At 35.1% G+C, this 21,988-nt stretch overlaps 1 protein-coding gene across 12 annotated transcripts in view; it reads right to left on the minus strand.

The window, feature by feature from the left end:
- Positions 1-611: 611 nt before the first annotated feature.
- PCMTD1 (protein-L-isoaspartate (D-aspartate) O-methyltransferase domain containing 1) overlaps positions 612-21,988 on the minus strand; it is a 40,550-nt gene continuing 19,173 nt past the window's right edge. For 7 of the 12 annotated variants that reach the window (XM_085573804.1, XM_085573805.1, XM_085573810.1 and 4 more), the window contains 4 exons: positions 19,508-19,610; positions 7,975-8,182; positions 6,356-6,479; positions 612-3,396 (listed from right to left, as the gene is read on the minus strand). In XM_085573804.1, the coding sequence (XP_085429930.1) occupies positions 3,026-3,396; positions 6,356-6,479; positions 7,975-8,182; positions 19,508-19,610 (806 nt within the window). In that variant the 3' untranslated portion in view covers positions 612-3,025. The remainder of the gene's footprint in view (positions 3,397-6,355; positions 6,480-7,974; positions 8,183-19,507; positions 19,611-21,988) is intronic. The other 5 variants (XM_021555712.3, XM_021555716.4, XM_021555715.4 and 2 more) reach the window with 1 other exon arrangement.

Here is a 21,988-nt window from a genome sequence, read left to right on the forward strand (position 1 = left end):
AATAGTGCTCAGCCAAGCACAGCTGTTTAGGCTCACTGCAATAAAGACAACTCATTTCAAGTTTCTGGGAGGCAGTTCCTCAATTTTTCCTGAGTGACATGGGATTAAAAATTCATGCCTTTTGAAAAGACAGCACTGGTCTTGGATCCTTGACCAGACCAAAGAAGATAAACCCCCCTGAAGTCCCAATTCATCACACCCTTCGTTATGGTCATTACAATTATAGGCTGCTCATCAGCCTACCTGACCTACCTTGAATCTTTCCTCTAACTGGCAATAAAATGAAGCTGCATCAAGAAGGAGCTGCAGAAGCTAGTGTGACTCACTGGTTGTTCACCACCCATGCAGGCCTTATTTCCAAGTTTTCCTTTTGTTTTGACCCAGAGAGCTGCTCAGTTGAGGATTAAAAGAAAATTCAGTATTTAGGGAAAAACAACAAAACATGGAAATGTTCTTCAGTATGTAACTCAAGTTTAGCTTCTGGGCTCTCCAGAGGAAACTCTCCACATAAGTACTTCAAAAGTAGTGCTGGGACCAAAATAACTTTCCCTCTTTCATTAATAACATCTCATTTTTCAACCTTTCCAATAATTCACAATTTAGCAAGAATATATACTTCTGAAATTCAAGAACAGCCTTTATTAAGAGATTACTGACCTAATTATGAAACAACTTGTACCTGAATTTCCAAATAACTGAAAATACTTCCACAGAAACACAGAAATTCAAGCAAGCAGAAACCACAAAAAACCATTTTATTGCAACAATGTCCCCATCATCAAGTGAGATGGCAGAAATTAATTTTAATTAACTTTGTCTTTCTACCTTTTTATTTATGTAAATATAAATTCAAGAGTGTAAAATAAATCCACATATAAAACACAGAGGAAACATTCTCTTTCAGTGACTCCAAAAAAAAACTTCCATACTGAAGATTCATGACAAGTCATCCACTGTCCATTTTTCCAAGTATACAGGCATGAAAGAATGCAGAATTTTATTCTCAAAAGTCATCCTGTATAAAGTCCTTGAAGTACTTAAGTAATATTTAGTAATCTCATTCTTGAGCTGATGGATGTAGATTCCAAGAAAGGAGACAAACATTTCAAACTTCAGATTATTTAACCTCCATCTAAAATAACCCATTGAAAACAAGATTATGTTCAATTCCTATAGCTGAAGCATCACAATTACTTTATTAGTATCATTACTTTGAAAAACTATTTCTTATAAGGTTTTCCTGCTTTTAAAATAAAGTCAGAATATTTATTTCAAATACTTTTGCGTACTTATACAGTAAATATATTGCGGAAAGTAACTCCACATGCTGGTACAACAGGCCTTCATGAAATTCCATTTAAACATTACTATGATGTACCTTAAAAACAGGGACTACAGCATGAAATGCACCAAAAAGAGTCAGTGTCACGGGACTGTGTCTGATCTTCCTTCTCAGATGCAACAAAATAGTAATGTATTCTGAAGCAAATATTGGACTGCTAGACCATATGAATACGAGTTGGTTATAAATATTTGGAATAGGAACATTTACTGCTTTAGAAATATGTGATTATTTTGTTCATTTTTTTAGACAATAAGTGTCACCAGTATTATAAAATGTATCATGGGGGATATTTCAATGGGAGTGTTTTTCATTGGGTCTAACAAGCATACATTTCCTATGATTGTGGTTTTTAATACATATTACATGCCAAGTCCTTAATAAACGGCTTATCCTCATGGTTATGTTACAACAGAGTGAAGAAATTAAGATGGTAAAAGCAAAGTTAAAAATGAGAACTGCAAATAACGTCACAACTAGAAAAGGAAAAATCATTGAAGGATTTAAATCAGCACTATTGTGGGTCCCCACAGTTGCACTGCTACTCTTAGGTTTCCAAAAGATGCATACGATTTTATAAAATATTTTTGTGCTAAGAGCCATGCTCAGAAACAAAATATAGGCTGGCACAAGTCTACCTTCTTGGAGATGCATGTTAAGTATAAATTTCACTTGCTAAAGTGCATTTACTGAACAAATTCTAAATTCTACTATTATAACTATCCCAATAAGCAATACAAACTAAACTTTGTTGAAATTCTACCTCTACTTAAAAGCAGTAAATATAGATGACTGAAATCTAAATTACAATCTTGAGTTACCAAACTTTTGACTCAATGCTGTGAGCTCTAGAAATAAACAAAATTAACTGTCCTATACTTCCCACAAATGAGGAATTGCCTCTAGTTAGAAATACTGACAGTGTAGAATGGAGTTAAGTATAAGCAGAGCTGAAGTAAGCATTGCCTTGCTTCTTATTCAATATGGTGTTTCTTTAAGGCTCTGAGAGAAGCTGTTAGTTGTCACAAGATCTTTTGGCAAAAGATAAATGGAGAAGTAGCAGGGTCATCTGACATTTCAGAACTTGTATTTTCATATTTCACTAAAGCCAGCTCATTCAGTGTCTGTATACATTTATGCACTTGTGTTGTTGGAATACTCTATACCAACATAGTAATAATGATTGCAACAAAGCCATAGTAAAATAAATTTTAGAAGGGTCTGATTTGGACATTAGAAGGTAAGTCTCTGCATTTTTAAAATGTTTCCCTAATAGTAATAAATACAGACAAATTGTTCATCAAGTCAGATGCACATGTTTAACCAATTATTTAGCATATATAAAATTTCACTCATCCTTTTATCAATACAAATCTGTTAGGGATCAAAAAAAGACTTACCATGCAAAATATTGATTAGTGCTGCATAATGGAATATATATTTCTATCAGAGTTAAAACAGTATTTTCAAAATTTAAAGAAAAATAGACTTTTAAAAAGGGATTCTACTGTTGAATGCAAGTCTTCCTTGTACCAAAGACAAGATAGAGACAAGTTACCATTTATCGCTGTACTTCAGTCTTGATGAAAGACTAATAATAATTTGTCCACCTACTTCTTAATAAATGCTACATTTTCAATAATAAAGGAACTATCAGTAGGCATTATTTCTACTTAAAACAAGTTATTTTTCTCTGTAATAGGTCAAGTATGCTTTTAAAGATTCAGGTAATGGTAGACTCATAATCTTCTCTCTCAAGAGATTTCGAGGAGGCTCTTCTGGCTTCAAGGCCTCACTGTGATCTTTATCCTCCTCCTCTTTGTTATCATCTTCCATTCTTTCATCTTCTTCACTATCTAGAGGCTGAGGAATGAGCTGATTACCAACAAACACATAGGTGTTAATCCTGCGTCTACGGCATCTCCTGCGTTTGCGTTTCGGAGGAGCCTTCTGAGCAATACCCTTGGCTTTCATCTCCTCGTTTATGAAGTTTCTAAGAGTGCGTCTGATATATATCCGAGCTAGGTCCTGGAGGTTCCTAACAGCACATGGAGCTACAATGAAAGAAAAATAAGTTGTACTAAGTGAAATTTCCCTCTAGGAAAAACCCCAAACTAGCTGCAAGACAGGGAGACTAATGTTCAAAAACAACTGAATTGATATTTTAGTAAAATTACACAATATGCAAATGACACACAGATAGTATCACCTTGACAAACCCTGTGGCACAGTCCAAGAAACAAAGATGTCTTAGCAGATGTGCAAGATAAGTAGAAGCCATGATCACTAAAATAAATTTAAGAAATTACACAAGTACTGTCTCGGCACCTACTGGTACCACTGTTAATATCCTGTTGTGGGAAAACAATTTTTACCCCTGTGCCAAATTTGTTAAGGCAAGTGCCTTTCTTCTGCCTCCTCCTTCTGCTCACTTCCTAGTGAATCTAACTAATGAGGGAGGGATATGTCGAATTCACAAGTGACAAACCAGATAAGCCACCTGTATCTTTGCAGCAGAAGAGGAAATCAAAATTGCTCCAATCCTAAAGGGAGAAAACCCCAAACCAACAAGAAAAAAGCCAAAACTTTAATTTTCCAATGACAGCCAGGTGATGACAAAATATTGCTTGGCTGCTGGATACCTACTCTAGATGAGCTATGGATTGCTAATTGCAAGGAAAACAAAACCAAAAAAGCATACTAGCAGCAAAAGCTGAAGCTTGTTCAACTTTCTTACTTGTCACTTTCCTTCCTGCATAGAATACCATAAAATTAACAGGGACTACAGCAAGGAAGAAGTTACTGAACAAATAATTTCAAAAATAACACTTCCAAAAAATGCATTCAGCTATAAAAGCTACTGATGTAACTTAAAGAAGATTGATTGTTACATACAATGACTTCAGTTGCAGACTAATTAATTTATCTGAGACAGAAAGGATATTAAGACTGACAATACTAATTTCAGATCAAGCCAGACAGGGGAGGGAAAAAAAAGTCCCATTTCTTTAGTATAACATCAGCTCAAAATTCAAGAACAAAATCCTATCTCTACCATCCAGAACATGTCATAAGTTCAAGTGAAACAAACCATGATTGCAGATTGTATGTCAATTATAACAAATGCAAGCATTTTTTAATGAGAAGAGCAGGATGCAAAATTTTGGATATTTATTGTCCATGTATTTCCATTTGTCTACTACCAGTGAACTGCATCCTAACCAATAACTACATTGATAAAAACTTTTAACACCACCTCTGTAGTTTTCTACAAAAAAAAGACTCTGCTTTGAACATGGCTGACAGATATTTCACATATGAGTTATTTTAGTCTATATGTAACACTACATATGTGTCAGAAAGCATTCAAGGGTTGTCAAAAGTATGGCAGAGACTCTATGTTTACTTAGTAATGACATCTACAAACTCTGGCTAAAGTTTACAGAAGAAGCATGTTGACTAGACTACTTCGAACTTTTAAGATAAATTATAGGCAGGCCTGTGGATTTGAAACAAATAGACAGTGTTACTATAAAAGACAAATTAACTAATTTTTTTTAATGTTGAGGTTCAGCACACTACTTTTTACACCCCTCACACCTTCCATGTACACTCAAACATCCACAAGAACACTTTTCCTTCATTTTTAACTTTTTAAATAAAACCAGATCCACCGGCTTAGTGGAAAGAAGCCTATCTCACTAATCTCATTTTACAGTGCAACTTCAAGCCTCTAACCCTTTTTTCTTTTAAATGTGAACAATACCCCATTTGGTTATTTTTTCCTCTTCTCACTAAAACATCATTTTGAAACTGTAACACAGAAAACACCTTTCTGTACTACCATTCAGCTCTGACTGTCCATGGTCTGCACTCCTCATTCTGAAAATTTAGGGATGTTGATAGAAAATCCTCTTTTGTTCCAGGGAATTAAGCTGTATAAAATCATAATGAAGTCTGACTAGCCACCTCTGTATTTCATTGTTAGATATGACACAATCTATGTGTTATGGATGGAACAGAGGAAAAATAATTTTGAATTAGTAAATTAATTTCAGGAAATTATTTCTGAGGGCTCAAAACAAATATTAAAACAACAAAAATTAATTATTTCTGCATAGGAATAGACTACATAAAGGAAATTATCTTTATACTTTGCATAAAAAAGTAGAGCTACCTATCATAGCAAACTCACACACACTCAAAATTAATAGCCAGTTCAGCAGTTACAGGCAATGCAAGCTGATAGGCCATCCTGGATTCCTGAAGGGCTTGTATCAGTTTCAGAGTTAAAACATGTTATCTTTTGGGCTCTTTGTTGGTTTTATTTAATTTCCCACATGCTACCATAGCTCTGTGTTCTACTCCTATCCCTGACAACTCTAACAGAAAATTTTAACTCTGTGCTTTTCTTTGCCAGCTTGTTTTTCTTTCCTGTTATCATCCCATCTTACCGTTTGGGAACAGGTGTACTTCCAAAGACGTTATAAATACCTTTTCTACCTCTGCTCAAAGCATTGCAGCTAGAAAGCCAATTCTGATGACTAATAACAAACAGCTAGGTATGACTATATCCACTGCATACAGACATAAAGCATGCTTGGGCTTATTAATATCCTATCATACCACAGCCCCAGTTTAGACTTCTTCCTTCCATTGCAGGGGGAAGAGAAAAAAAAATTTCTCTGGTAGACCATGAGAAATGTAGCACTATGAGGGACACAATATTAGCTGGCTATTTTATGCATACCACTGTAATACAGAAGCTGAACTTAAGAGGAAAAGGTGGCTGGAAAAGAAGCTGGAAACATTCTATCACTTAAATTATTAACTAAAATTCAGAATATTAACTGTGAAGCAACACAGACCATACACCAGGAGCACAACAACGTAGCACTGAGCTACTGCTTTGCTAAATGGAATGTTTCTACAGCACAGCCTCTCAGCTTTCAGACATCCAACATCAGGCACTGTAACATCCCTGCAAGCCAAAGGGAGGGAGCACAAACTTACGCAGTCCTACAGTGTCATGTTTGCCATTGTCTTTCCTATTTGGTTGCACTAGTGGAGCAAACGAAACAGCAAGGATATTCTTACTTTCCCATGTGTTCTGTCCTGTTCTCAAGATCTGTGTTAGCTGCAAAACAAAACCAAAAGAAATCAGTGGTTACAGTTTTGTCAGTCAATACTATTCAGATTGGTTTCAAACACACTGCTATTTTGTTTTGCTTCAAAAGTAATTAATCAAGGCTGTTTTAGGAACAGAAAGTACTTTGACAATCCTTGAAATACCACTTGGTCACTAGAGTACTAAATAAGGCTCTTTGGTAATGGGAAGAGAAGCATCTGGAAAACACAGGCCCTAAGGTAAAAACTAAGATAAGTTTTGTTTTTTCTCATTTTTCCAAAAGATCAAAGAACACTTTAGATTGGAAGCAACCTCTGGAGTCCTACCCTCCTCTTGAACAGGGCCAATTTTCAAAGTTAAATCAGAAGCTTTTCTGAGTAAGTGAAAAAAGACTGAGATTCCCCACCTGTCTAGGTAACCTGCTGTAGTGTTCAACCATTCTTACTATGCAAAACTGTCTTCCTTGTTTGCAGGCAGAAAGCTCCCTTGTTGACAATTTGTAATGTTCTTTCAGTATGCTGTGCACCTGTGAGGAGAACTGGACTCCTGTCTACCAGGTAAATTCTCCACCTCTTCAGGAAGACAACAGGAATTAAATGTTTCCTTGGTGTTCTTCTGCAAGCTAGATTATCTCCGATCTTGTACCTGCTCCTCACACTTAATATGCTGTAAACCCCTATCCATTTGTATACAAGATAAAAATAGTCACAGCTGTAATTTCTTTCTTAATTTGTGACTACTTTCAAGTTGAATTCCATCAATTTCAACTGACAGTACCTTAGTTGAATAAATAATTAAATTATTTCTGGAACAGAATCATGCAGGCCATGCTTAAATCCCTTTGGTATTTTAAGAAAGCAGATCAATAATGTGAGAATTCTTTTTTGAAAGTAAAGTAACTAATATGCTTATCAAAAAGCATTTTAGTAATTATCTGTATTTAGGAGGACATCAACTTAAGTCACATAATGTGCTGTTTTCAAATTTCCTTATTAGTAAAACAGGGAGACTAATACTTACCACTGAGAAGCCTTTTGAGGTGTGCGAAGTATTATTAAAATAATATGCCCCTGATTGAAAAGCATTAAAACTAACATGGAAAAGCAACACTAAAAACTGCTGTGAATACAGACATATTTTTCCTTTATTTTTTTCCTCCCCTTGCAATGTCCCACTTGTCATAGTTATTTTGTATTCTTTGAAATCAATTGTCCTGATTTAGAGGTGGTTTATTTGTTTTGAAGTAATGACTGAAAATGTTTATGTGGCAGGGAAATTTCAAAGCAGTTCTGGTATAACACAGAGGAAACAGTATGAAACGGACTGTTAAAAGCAGGCTATTGAGGCTTTCCTCCAAATTTAAGGGAAAAAAGTTCACGACTTCATTAAAAAGACAGTATCTATTAAACTGTAACAATACACAGAATCAACATATCATTATTTGAACATTAACTTAGTCAAATATATATTCAAAAGCATTCTTTAAATTACATATTTCTCATACTAGAAGATAAAAAGGGGAAATTGTCACCAAAGTCACCTGATCTTCTATAGGCATTACTAAAATTCCTCCAACTTTTAATAGAATTTTCATGTAGTTTTCATGGTCTTTCTGGACTCCAGCTCCACAGTAAATCCGGTCATATTGATGACTGTCTGAGGCTATTTCCAAACAATTACCAACCACAAAGGCAGGTTCACAGAACTCAAACCTAAGGGGAAGAAGAAAAAAAGAAAGAGGGGACACATTTCAAATTAGGATTTTTAAGAAAGCCAGTCCAGATAAAGAAAATTGTATTTCGTATCTTCCCTTATACCATGAAGAATGATTAGCATGCATAATTTAGAAGTTTGTATTAAGACATTACTTTGAAAGCAGTTTGTTTTTTTTTCCTGCCACACCAGGAACCACTGAAGAAAAACTCTTGCAGTTACAATTACGTATTATGCAAAAAAGAGAAAACTTCAAAACATCACCTTCCTACCTACAAGCAAGTAGATTAATCTGAAGAAATATTAAGCTATATGGTACAACTGCAACTAAAACAGTATGTTTATCAATGAGCAATAGCCAGGATGTTGAAAAGTTTCATTCCCTAGTAACTCCCCTCCATTGTCTATCAGTTAGGGTCTATTTAAAGGCTCTTTATTCTCTACCTCCTATTTTTCCACCTTGAGCACAATCCACTTTTCCTCAAAAAGTAATTAAATGGAAAGGTCTGACATTTTTTTGACCACACACAAAGCAAAAAATACAAGATTCGTTATCTCAGAAACATCTAATTTTCTTCAGGAAATGGAATCAATACAACTCCATTTTAGTGGACCTAAGTTTATAACATAAGTTGCAAGGATGTGTTCTCTGTCACTGCATAAAATACCAAATGGAAAAATGCACAGGGAAGTATTTTATTGCTAAAGCTGCATATATTTGCCACAACACTCTTATTTTTGGACATTTTTTAAGTCTCTGAAGCATGTTACTGCTTCAGCTGTTAACACCATAATAAAATCTACCATTTTGTAAAAAAAAACTGAGTGAAGAACCGTACATCTTCCCCAAGCATTTTATATATAGAGAAGAGATTACAAAGTAGCTCACAGAAAGGATTTATGGTTTTCTTTGAAAACATCATTATATAAAACCTAACACCCTTGTTGTTGCATGAAAAAGTTCATAAACTTCATCTGGCAGTATTAAAGTCCAATGCATCTCAAACAGCATCCAGAAGGAACGAATTTTTATAACTTCAAATACATGTAGACATTTTATGAACTTTATGGCTGATTGTCAGTGGAAAATAATTTTTCTTTTTGCTTGGCTAGCATTAGCAAATCCCAGTACAATAACTGACAACATTCAAATCAGTATTTTTTCAGTTACAGTAAAGTTGGCAGCTTTCACTGCATAGGGATGAAGCCTGTAAGGCTTGGCTAAATTTCTGATCTAGAGTGCTGCCATTAACAAATTAGGAAATTGAAGGTTTTGCTGGAAGTATATTTTTCTCTCCAAGATGGGATGCTTGATCTTGAAAATACTCCAATGCTTCTTTATTTGACTAGTGCAGACAGACCCCAGAATTTTTTTTACAACTACTGCATGGCTCTCTCTCATGCACTATTTGTGGTCAACAGCCCATGTTTTCTTTTCCAAACCCAGAGGGAGGGGGGAAAAAAAAGAAAGCTACAAACAACACTGGTCAACTGAAGACAAAAAAGGAAGATGGGAAGTGGAGTAGGGATAAATTGCCTTATTGCACAAACTGAGAAGGTGAAGCTAGACCGGCCAGAACCGTGTTTGAAATAATTCCAGATTAATACAGAAGGATTTAGAAATACATTAGACAAGGCAGAAAATGAAATCCAAGACACAGATCAATCTGCTGAAGAAGCAAATCTCATTCTGTAAACACTTGGGCTATCATGTTCCCTCCTACATTTTCTACATTCCACACACAGGTCTAACAGGCAGTTTATGCTATAGTTTTCATTTCAGATTGCCTACACTTTCAATCAAGCATTAACATATCAATTTAATTTGAAAGTTTGAGCAAAGTACTTTTGTGGGATTAAAAAGTAAAGGAAGAAGGGAGAGAATTATATGGTATTTTTCCAAAAGGCAGTTTTAAAGCTTGACAAAGTCCTTGGTTTTAGAGAAATGAAGATGGCCTCCCTGCCTGCCTGCCCATCCCCACAACTTTCACTTCTTACCATCTCAGAATGCTCCTTTGAAACTTACCAAATTTATTACCAGATAATCCTGTTTCCACTACTAGAAACCACCCTAAAAGCCCATTAATACACTGGTTACACCCCCTTAAAACAAGAAGGAACACCAAACTCTCCAAGGAATACAAGACACAAGAAAACCCCATGAAACATTCTCCAGATACAAAATACTCTATACATGAGCTGAGGACAAAAATCCACAGTAGTCTTTACTAATACAGTAAAAGCTGAAGATAATTTGTCATTAACTCTGCAGCTTGCAACCAGAAGGGTACAAGTCCACATAAAGACACAGAAGCAACTTAATACACTTGTAAGACTAAGATGGGTTAAGCACTAGAGACCAACTCTGTCTATAGGCACTTCAGATTGTCTGGACTGCGCTCCCTCCACGCTATTAGCAGAGTTTTGTGAAGACACAAAGCTCATGACCACAACAGCTGTTCATTTGTTATTCCATTTACTTCAAAAAATACCTTCTTCCTCCACACAGTTTTCCAGTTAGTTTCAACCCGGTCTGTCAACAGGTGGTCTTCCTGACAGACTAATTTCCTGCAACAAAACTAAACCCTTTATGGACTAGGCTACAAGTAATTTCTGAAGACACCTCTTTAATCCATGTCAGATAGAATGAGGTCTAATCAGCTCACCTGGCTGTGAAATGCTCACCCCCAGCTGGCTTAAATTGGTTTGCTATAGCTGCTGGTGTGCTGCTAGTTCATGAACTGCCACATGTAATTCCCTGTTATCCAGAAAGGTAAAAGTAGGTAGAAGAAATGGGAGGAAAAGGTGATAAACTGTCGATGGCAACAGCAACATGCCTGTTTAAAAGACAATCCCTCTTCATTTGTGCATCTCATAATATTATTCAGAAATTACTGCTTCATGTGTTAGGGTATGAACAGTGACTCATACCAGATATACCAGAAATACAAGAAAAGCATATTGCTTTCCTGCTTAGTAGAGCACCATGGACTTTTCATAGACTAAAGTTGTAGAACAGTGAATCATACCCTTCTATACTCTGATGAAACACAGAACTCACTAGTGATGCAGCAAAACTCTTTCCCAGATCCCTGCATCTTAAGATGATTTTGATTATACACACACCTCTGAATCAGATAGAGGTGAACATGTACCATTGGCTTGTATTTATACAATCCAGTAATAAGAGATGACTTTTGAACACAGACAGAATTTTCAGAATTATAATTCATTCTGCTAAACTGCCTATGTAATTTTCAAAAATAGTGAAGTTTAGATTGGTTTTACTCAGGTATATGAGACCCCATCAAATGATCAGGAAATTTTTTAAAATTTAAATAACTAAGGTTCTCCAAATACAAAGAAATATTTTATATCTAGAATACCTACCAGGCACATCACAAGCATGTTAGTCTCACAGCAGGAAAGCAGTATCAACCACATTAGGTCAAGTTCCATTTTAAAAGAATCAAACCCCAGTTCTTTTAGTACTAATTTTTGCTACATCCAGAAAGTTTGCTTTATTCCTATTCCATCTGGGGTACCAAAACAGACCAGATATTACACTTCATTCTGTGTTACATGCAGCTATCTTTTATTAATATTAATGAAAATAAAATTGTTTCTTACTTTAACATGCAGTATTGACGAACATGTACTATAACTATCAAGAAGAGCCAGTATTTCACTTAAACATTTTCTTTATTTCCAAGTGGAAATGCAACTAAAAATTGCCAAATGTTCTTTAATGTTTGTTCTCTACCATGTGACCAGGGTAGCTTTTCAGAGCATTATATTGGTAACACGAAAAAAAAAAACTATTTCACACCAGATAACAAAAAGAAGGGAAAAAAAGTACTGGAATTGTTTGGAAAAGTTTAGTTACTTTAGGTTCTTCAGTTGAATCTGCTATCTTGATTACAAGAGAACCAACAGCCAAGAACACAGAAATTAAGAGTTCCCATTACAGATAACATGGCAACAGAAAATTTCTACTTAAACAAACACTTGCCACAGAATAAATTTAAGCACATACAGATCACATGTACAATGGCCCAAGATAATCAAGCAGTTTCAAGCATGTAAGACTTTTGCATTAAATGGGCATTTCAAGTTCAAGGCAAAGGTACTTTTCTTCCAGCTAAAATGAAGAATCAAAAAAACGCTGTGGAATTTAAAGTGAGTTTTTGCCTCTGCTGCAGAAACTTAAGAAAATTATGCAGTAATAGATTGTAACTGCTTGTGTTTTTAAGTTAGATTCCTGATAGATAACAACACAGCAAAGTATTATTACTGTAACAAAATAAACAACCATTTACAACATTTACAGCAAAGACCTAACGTTAAGTTTATTGCTCTTGTATCCATATCCACCAATCTAGTATATGTGTCATCGCAAAATACTAAATAATGAAGCTGGTGAGTAACACTAACCTACCATAGTAGCTGGGATATTTTACAAGGGGATTCACTGGTTGGTCCTAATATGACACCTACCTATGAACCCTACCTTTAATTACTTCCAGCTCTATGTATAGCACACTTCTTGGGCTATGCTCTTCTACCTCTAGAACCTCCATGAATGTAGGATGTTATGCTGATGTCTTGTGAAGAAGCAACTAGGTGCAAGGAGTTATGGACTGTCTCCTTTTTTGTTAAGTGGTAAAAAGACTTGATTAAGATATCAAGTAATTTGAAGGAAAAACCCAAAATCTGTCAGCATCCACAGATGTATCTGAGGGAAACAGGAAAATATATTATGAGATTAAAAAAAGCAGTATGGGGGAACCACTTAAAACTGTTTTTGCTATGAGGATTATTTAGTTCTTAAATACCAGCACCAATCCAGCTACACTTTATACCTCTCAACTACTACATTCACATCAAAATATCAACTGACAGTACACTTCTGCCTATCCCCATAATTACTAATCATACTCACATCTCTCAGCCTACTGTTCACAGCCCTTATAAAAAGAAAATCCATGTCAGCATGAATTTGGTATGCTTTTTTCCAATACACACACATTTCCTTTGGTTGGTCAACTCAAAGCTCTAAAAAGCCTGAATTCACATTCAGTACCATCAAACTGCTTTAAGCAATTCCCTTCCAATGCAAAATTTATTTAAATTTATTTAAATTTAGGGCACAAAGGGATACCATTCAACTTCAATAATGTATAAGAAAAGGTTGGCAACTTGTTAACATTTGTCATGTGAACTACCGTGAGACTACATTAGAAGAAAGAATTTCATACAAGTCTTTGTGGGGAAAAAAAACCCAAAACAATGTATCTTAATAAAAATTTCAAAACAGAATAGTAAATCCAGCATAAGAAATCATGGAATTAGCTTTATATCAAACTACCCTTAAACCATCAAATAAATTAATAATCAGACAGTGAAATCAATCTGCAAAATGCATAGAGTTTGAAAATATGTGATAAAACATCAAACAATTTTCCTTACTGTGATGAAGAAGTAACACTTATTTTTGTCCTATACTAATGCACTTTCACCCTAGTTCCAATATACTGCTGGCCATACTTTTCTAAAATGGAAAATGTGGAAAGAAGGAAACAAAACCCCCACCAGTTATGGCATATTTGTTGGTGAAGAGAAACAAACCCAAAAACTGGTGTATAAAGCTACAGCAGTTGCAAAATGAGTTCCCATGCTGACTTAAAGACAAAGACTGGAAAGCTACACATCATTTAACCTAGAAAGGTGTGGCTTCTGGTACAGTTGTATTAAGAATACAATCTCAGAGCCTCTTTTATATCAAACAAGAATTTCCTATATCAGCAATCTTACTCCAAGCATTTCTAGAACCTAATGTTTAAACACTGATGTATCCACTGAAAAAAAAAATTTTGAAGAAGTTTTCAGGTAATTTAGTATAATTTTCAGGTTTCAAAACTTTTCTTCTTTGAAAACAACAGATGAATATTCATATGGGTTTAAGTGATATAACATGCCACAAGAACATACAACAGATTAATAAAATACTTTTTGATTTCCATTAGTCTCTCTCATTTCACTTGACTGGGAAAATGCTTTAGAGCTAACACTAGTCAGATATACAGGTAAACAATTTTTAGAGTGTTAATTCTTTTCCTACGAAGTGGGGCAGTTATCAGGGCAGGATGGCAAGCTCTTTCCACTTTTTCTCAAGCTCTTTCTTCATTGTTCATTCTATCTTATTTAAGTATTTTTCCAAGCTCTCTGAACTAGTCTTTGGTTCCTGTACAAATTCATATTCATGTATTTCTAGCATGTTTTGCTGAAAAGTTACACACCTTTCACCCACTAGTATTGCTGATACCTTTTGCATGTATACTAAAAATACTGGAAAACAAATTAAAATATTAAATCTTTGAAAACCTCTCATTGTAGACTTCATTTCAAGTCCCTTACATCCAATTACAAGAGTAATTTTAATCAGCATTACAGTAATAGCCGAAAGTGATGCTGGCAAAATTTCTATTCAATACTTTTGTCCTGAACATTATTTCAGCTCCCATGGAGTACAATAGGGATAGAGGGAAATCTGTATCTCTACCTCACTTATACTTGTTATTTTTCTGTCTCTAAATAAAACTGTCTTGCTACTTAGCTATCTCATTCCTTATTTCTGATATTCTCATCAGTTTCATTGAGTGGACTAAAGTATATTACTCAGTCACTTCTGAAGAAAATGTCAAACACTAGATCTTAAAAATACTTATGACTCATGACATTCTTCCTTCAAGACAAATTTACAAAATTGAACCTTAATAATATAACTTCATTACAGTATATCTAAACTTTGGAAGTAAAATGAAAAGTAATACTGAAGGAGTACTTTTCAGCAATTCCACAGAGAATATTAGGAAAAGTGAACAAGCATAGGGAAGCAAGAAAAAACTTGTCAGTTCAGTTTATTGTAAAGGCCCTATAATACCCATGGAAAAAGTCTAGAGAAAGATTTGCCTGCTAACAAAAACTAGAAAAGTATTTTCTTTCTATTTTTACTGAAGCAGAAAATTATTTTATAGGCTGAAAAAGTCATATTTTCTACTGTGGATTTTTGTAAAACAGCTTTTATAGGAGCCATATACCAAGTACTGTCATCACTTGTTTTAATATAAGAAAAATTTTAAGTACTATCAAAACTTGTAGACATAAGAGATTTGCAAGGGCAGTGTCCACTATGGGATTTATTTTTAAAAGATATTTCACTTGTTGTTCTCAGGGCAAGAATATCTAATTTTGTTACTATCAAATACTTGGAAAATATAGTTTTAGTTCCTCCCCAGGTAAGAGTAGATTAAATTATCTTTGGAGCCTTCTGCTTTACAAGGTAAAGAACAAGAAGTACTATTTCCCTCATACCTCTAAATAAATATAATTACTGTGTTTCAAGCCCCTATTTTCCTTCCATTTTTATTTAAGATAAACTCTGGCATCAAAGAATTCCACTGTCTGTGTTACTCTGATTAGATTAAATCTCAACAAGAATTCACTCACTACTAAAAAAGCATTATTTAAACTATCTGAAATTAAGCTATCAGTAAGATTTAAACTGAGAAAGTCACCAGTAAGTTTTGGAGACAGTTTGCTTTTTCCTGCTTAGATTTTTACTGCAATCACTAGCCAGCTGACCAGCAAGGAGCTCTGTTTTTCTTTGTGTGTACACCAGGGAATTGCCTTTCAAATCTAATTTAATTTAAAAAGGGAGCCTTTAGAGTCCTACCAGTAGCCTTACATTTCAATGAAGAAAAACATTCTACTGGGAGATATTCTTTAATGCCAACACAATCTACTACAGGACTTCAGGAAGACGTTTCACCCATAACAATTATCCCAGAATTAGTACTAGGGTTCTTGTCACTTACCATTGAAGTGGTTTCTTTTGATCCTGAGAAGGGTTGGTGTTTTTCTTTCACAGCAGGGACTTCACCAGCTTACCCAGGTTTGGGTTTTGATAGGGTGCTAGAAGATGGGCAACCTAGCCTTGCCCTGTGGCTCTCTCTCCGAGCTGGATATTCTAGGTCTAGAAGTTGAATGGGAGCAGAAAAGACAACACATTCCCCTTCAATAAACAGGTGAAGCGGGGCCTGGTACTTGAACATATGTGTTTTAGATAGAGCCTTCTTAAGGAATGATTCTTTCCCCCTTAATTGGCATGCATTCTCTGAAGGTTTCAAGAATGAAAGAGAGCCTTACATATATTTCAGACTCAAAGAATTTTCTTTAGTCTACACCTAAGATCTTTGTACCTCAACCATCAGGACACTTTCAGATGTTTTCAAGAAAGAACTTCTCCTTGGTTTTTACTGGCAAACATACATCAAGTAAATCAAGGCAGCATTTTATCTTTCAGAATGCACACCTCCACCTCCATTTAGGGGAAAACTGTTTTATAGATTGGTGGGATATGGATACAGATACAAGTAATTACTGAAATTATTTGAAACAGGTATCTGAGAACTCTTCTAATGAATAGTTCCAGAGGCCAAAACTGAGATCAGACCAGCTATCAGAGACAGCCAGCCTTCCCTTTAGGCTGAATCTCAAATCCTTCTGGACATGCTAATTTTATATACTGTAGGGTTTCTGGTGAAGTACCTTACCTGAAAAGTAAACTTTTAATTGTACTTTAACAACATTATTATCAGGAATCAAAAATACAAATTAAACTGTATCACACAACACTGGAACATTCCCCCATACAAATGGCATACAAGAAATATTCCATCTTGTTTTATTAGGCAAGAACCCACTCAAATCATCATGACCCAGCTCCACACAGAAGTCAGATACAAAATCAACGGCCTATTACTCCAAGCAAAGGAACAAAGTTACAAAGTGTTTATGATCCAAGCTGAAGCTCTCCAAGTACCTACCCATAAGTTTAAATTTGTGGGTTGTGTTTCAAAAGCAGAATCCTTAGAACATTCAAATCAGACTGCAGAACTTAATAAAATAAATAAAGAATGCAGGGAAGTGGCACACAAAGCTTTACTGAACTTCCCATTTTCGTAATTCCGTAACTGCCAGGAACACATATCATAGTCTCTGTGCTCTTTATGTCCCCTGGGTACTTTGTTGGAGGCTGCTGGTCAAGTCAAAGTTATTTTTCACACACACATTCACTGAGACAACTAACTTCATTCATACCAGTCTGCCATGTAACCTATTTTCAAACAGTGAGTACTCCTGCTTGGAATACACCAGTGTTCAGCAGCAGACAGATACCACACACCTCTTCCCTGGGTGGTATTTCAGCCAAATACTAAGCTGACCAAAGTAGTAAAGTTCAGAGGTGCAGTCCCATAACTTTGGGTAAAAATCTTTCACTTATAAATGAAGATTCAGGAAAAAGTTACTGAAACAAGAAGTAAAACCAGACTTACTGAGTCAGAGAACATTACTTTGAGAGTCAGCTTAAAATTCAAGATTAATACTTACTGTAAAAACAAATACAGAAGAACCCTACCACAGGAAAAAAACAAAAAAACCCACACATCATCTTCCTTAACTAGATTAAAATACAGAATATTTACAAAGAAAGCAATCAGCCAGAATCAACTATGCAGATAACTTAGCAATTCCCCCCAAACCACAAAATCCAACCAGGCAACCATTATCTTATCAGCTGAACCACAGCTATTACAAGCAGATTTCTATCAAAAATCACTTTCACAGAAGTACATTTTTTGTTACATTGGTGAGGAGAGTTGTATTTCTCTGAAACATATACAACACTGACATTTACTTACATAATGTTTAACAGTTTTTTTAATCTCAAGTTCTTGCATGTTTTGAAGTGCAACCTACCTCCCAGTGTTCTGCTATTCATTTACTAAACTATCCCAATCAATTTTGTTTTCAATAATGACAAAACATCATTGCTACCCCAATTTCCTTTAATTTCTGTACATAAACCTATCACTTCATTGATAAGACATTCCAATCAAAACCAGCTTTTTTATGTCTTGTTCAGACACCTATAATGCAGGTATGTGCCAGGATTCACTAGCTAGCAGATACGTCTAACCTAACAGAGCCATTAAAGCAGTATTAGTAGTGATCACAAATAACCATATTTCACACACATTTTTTTAAGACACATAAATTGCATTATAAAGCTGCTCAGTGAATCAATTTTTATTTGTTCTAGCTTGTGTTATACATTAACCTCACCCAATATAAATGCTTGTTTTAAGACAATAATAATGAAAGATATGCATGTTCTCCTACATGATTTTATTTATTTTACTGGGCTAACATAGTACTAAAATAATGTAGCCAGTATCAGAATTACAAAATTTACTGCAGATACAGGTAACACTAGGATGATACTCTTCTGTTATTAGGAGCATGAAGAGGAAGGCTTGTGGTCAGACATGAGCTCCTGAAGTTTGGGGCATAGGAAAAAGTGGATTGAGCTTCAGTCAACATAACCAAGAACATGGCAGTCATAAAGCACATTACACAGGTAAAAGGATAGCAAAAAATTTTCTTTGCTGCCCACTAGGGAAGAAAGAGGTGTAGAATGTGCAATTTTTAAGTTACTCCTACAACTGAGAAAATTCTCTGCATTTCCAGAAGTTATCTTATAATCACTGTTGAAGCATTTCTTGCCGACAAGTAAAGAACTCTTTACGAAGAACAGCCCTAGACAGAACCTTGCTTTCCCTTCAAAAGAGGCAGAGAATCCCAATACTCTTATAGGCCAACTTAAAATAATATAAAATTGTTGAGTAGGTAGAAGCAATAAGGTTCAAAACCCTGGAACCCAGAGTTATACCCTGAAGTAAAAATGAGTAGTGCTACGAACACAGATGAATACTCTTGAGTCCATCTCTTCAGGAAGTAAACATGAAGGCAATTAGAAAAAATTACTCATGTCCAGATCAATAGGGGTAGATTAGAAAGAACATTAATAGTGTAGAGATTACGTAAAACTACATAATAAAAACTGATTTAATGGATAGAAATTGCTCTATACATGCAAAGACACCCACATACCATGTCATTCTCCTAAATGCTTATATGCATGTACATGCACATACATACATGTACCCATGTGTGTATATCACCAAAATACAGGGAAATCCACTTTGCTAAGCACTGCACAGCAGAAATACACCCATGCCTCCAAAGAGTGCTTTCTTAAGCCTCAACTTACCTCATGAGATAATGCCACAAACTGAAAGTTTTAGGTTTTGGTAGCGTGATGCCATTCTTCTCCCCTTTCTAAGCTCATAAGCAATGACACACTGAATTCAAAACCAAAAATGTTATTGCAAAGCAAGCTAGACAAATTAGATACTTACTTATCAAAGCTATCACTGTATTTTATGAAGCTCTCCAACTTTTCCTTGGCATATTCTACCACATCTGAATGAAGCTCTATTCCATGATTTATCCCAAAAGGTCCTGTAAATAAAAATAGCATGGTGTGGTTTTGTGATGGTTCTTTTCTAAGCATAGCAAAACTGCATGGAACAGCACTAAAGTGTAAAAACATCAAAACATAAAACAGAAGTCTCCGAACACTGGTAGACAAAGTTATTTTTTGCATTTGCATTACCAGTAATTAAAGAGGAAGGTAAAAGGCCAAAGGGTCAATAAAAGAGCAGAGACAGAACTACAACAAAACAATTACAGAACAATTTTTCTTTGTAAGCATGCAGAAAATAAGCTGACTACACTGAAGTCAGTCTGAGCAAATTCTTTTTCAAAGCATTACTTAGAATACAACAAATAGAAATTATAATTCAGTCTTTATTTTGATATTTAGATTTTCAGGCTTTATTATGGCAAAATTTTCATCTTATGACAATTTACAGATTGGGGATTATATCCCTTAGCCATATATGCTCTTCTATTTTGCAGGTTGCAAAATCAGAAATTTGTTCCTGATTTAATATAATAATTAATATCCACCAAGAACAGTGAAATTGCACACACAATATGTTCACTCATCACAGTCCCATCACAACTGCACTGCCTTCCTGTGATCACATCCAAGTATAATTCCAAGTCAAATTGTGTGCCAGAAATTAATGCTATTATTTCAGGAACAAGAAGAAATCATGAGACAGTATTATGAGGATTATCCACATCAGGAAGGAATCTGAATCAGACAGTCACATTTGCTGTAAAGATTCTAAATTTAACACGCACTCATAGCCCAGGGTCTTTAGTCATTGGAGCATAGAACTGGAAAAGGGAGAAGGAAGGGAAAGAGGGAAAGTAAACATCAATAAGATTAGACAAAACTTGTATTTATATCCTCTACAGCATTCTAAATCTTTACTAAATATTTAGCTCCATGATGTTACTCCAGTGAAACAGAATTCAATTTGTCTTTTCTAGGACACAGATTAACAAAACAGACCTAGGGTTAGTAACAGAGGTTTTGTTTCAGTGCAACAAAAATACAGCATATAGCTATATGCATTAACCTGATCAATAACTGCAACTCATAACATAGGTTAGAACATTTTCTGCCGGGTGAAATAAAAGTAATCCACTAGGTTACCACTGGCAGCGCTTTTAAGACCTCATTGATAGCAGGCAAGAGGTAGCTATCATCCAAGGGACGTTCTTAGAACTTGTGAAAACATTTACCTTTTGCTGACATTCATTTTTACTGCAAATTAATGTTATTATTGGTCAACTTAAGAAAAACAGTGGCATAGACAACCCCTTTCTAGCTGTTTAATATTCTCTTGTACCATAATAGGCTATGATGTTTCTAATGGCTCTACTACATACAACAGCATTCAAGGTAAGTTTTCTTTACCTAAAAATTAATCACAATTCTTTTAATCTCATAATATAAAGTAAATTAAAAATGCATAAACATATCTGTCCAAAAAATTCTCATGTACATTCCTTCAAGTACCAAACTTTGAAAGCAACTAAAATATCCTGCAAATAGTCAGTCGCTCTTTCAACCTGAAATTAAAACTATGAATGTAGAACACTACCACATCATCATACACCACAGCATCCATAATTTAAATGGAAAGATGAGAAATGTATTCTCTTGTTTCACTGGGAAAGTCACAGCTGGACATGTAAGCAGAGTCAGCTACTCTAAAAATGTGAAAGCAACTTCTCAACTCTCTGAAATTAACTGGCCTCTTTCAGCAACATGAGAAAGCAATTCTATCACCTAGTCTGAACTTAATTTACATTTTAACAGTTTCAGCAACAGTAAATTTAATCTCGGTGGACTGGTGTGCAGTCCTTTTAGTATGTTGCTATACTTAGAAGTGATCACCAGTTGCAGATTATTTGATAATTTAACCTAGTCATTCTGACACTGCCAGCGTGGCAGAAACATAACTCACTACATTGTCAAATGGAAAGATACCCAGCTACTGTCAAAACCCACATGGCTCTGCTTCTCACTGCAGTGTACACTGAAATTGGTTTGAAAAAAAAAAAAAAAAAGCAAGCTTTTAAAAATGAGTATGGTTTATTTGTCAGAAAACTACATCTGTTTATTTTTCTTTGTTAAAGCATCTGTTCTCTGGTTTAAAACACTTAAGTATCATTATTATATGTAACTAGTTTTATCAGGAGTATAGTAAGAAAATGAAAACACATAAATTGCATTTATACATACTACGCCTCAGAGTAGAACTCAAAACACATTACAACACTAATACTTCGGTGACAGGATACAGCACTCCAAAACATGGAAAGTCTACTTCTCTAAGTAGTTGAGCAGCTGCTGCTCCAGGCTGCTCAAGCTCTGCTAGGGACTATCAGCATCTGAACTGCCTTTCTGGGAACATTTG

Source organism: Lonchura striata, chromosome 2 (genome assembly GCF_050655825.1).
Source record: "Lonchura striata isolate lonStrDom1 chromosome 2, ASM5065582v1, whole genome shotgun sequence".
Classification (NCBI taxonomy): domain Eukaryota; kingdom Metazoa; phylum Chordata; class Aves; order Passeriformes; family Estrildidae; genus Lonchura; species Lonchura striata.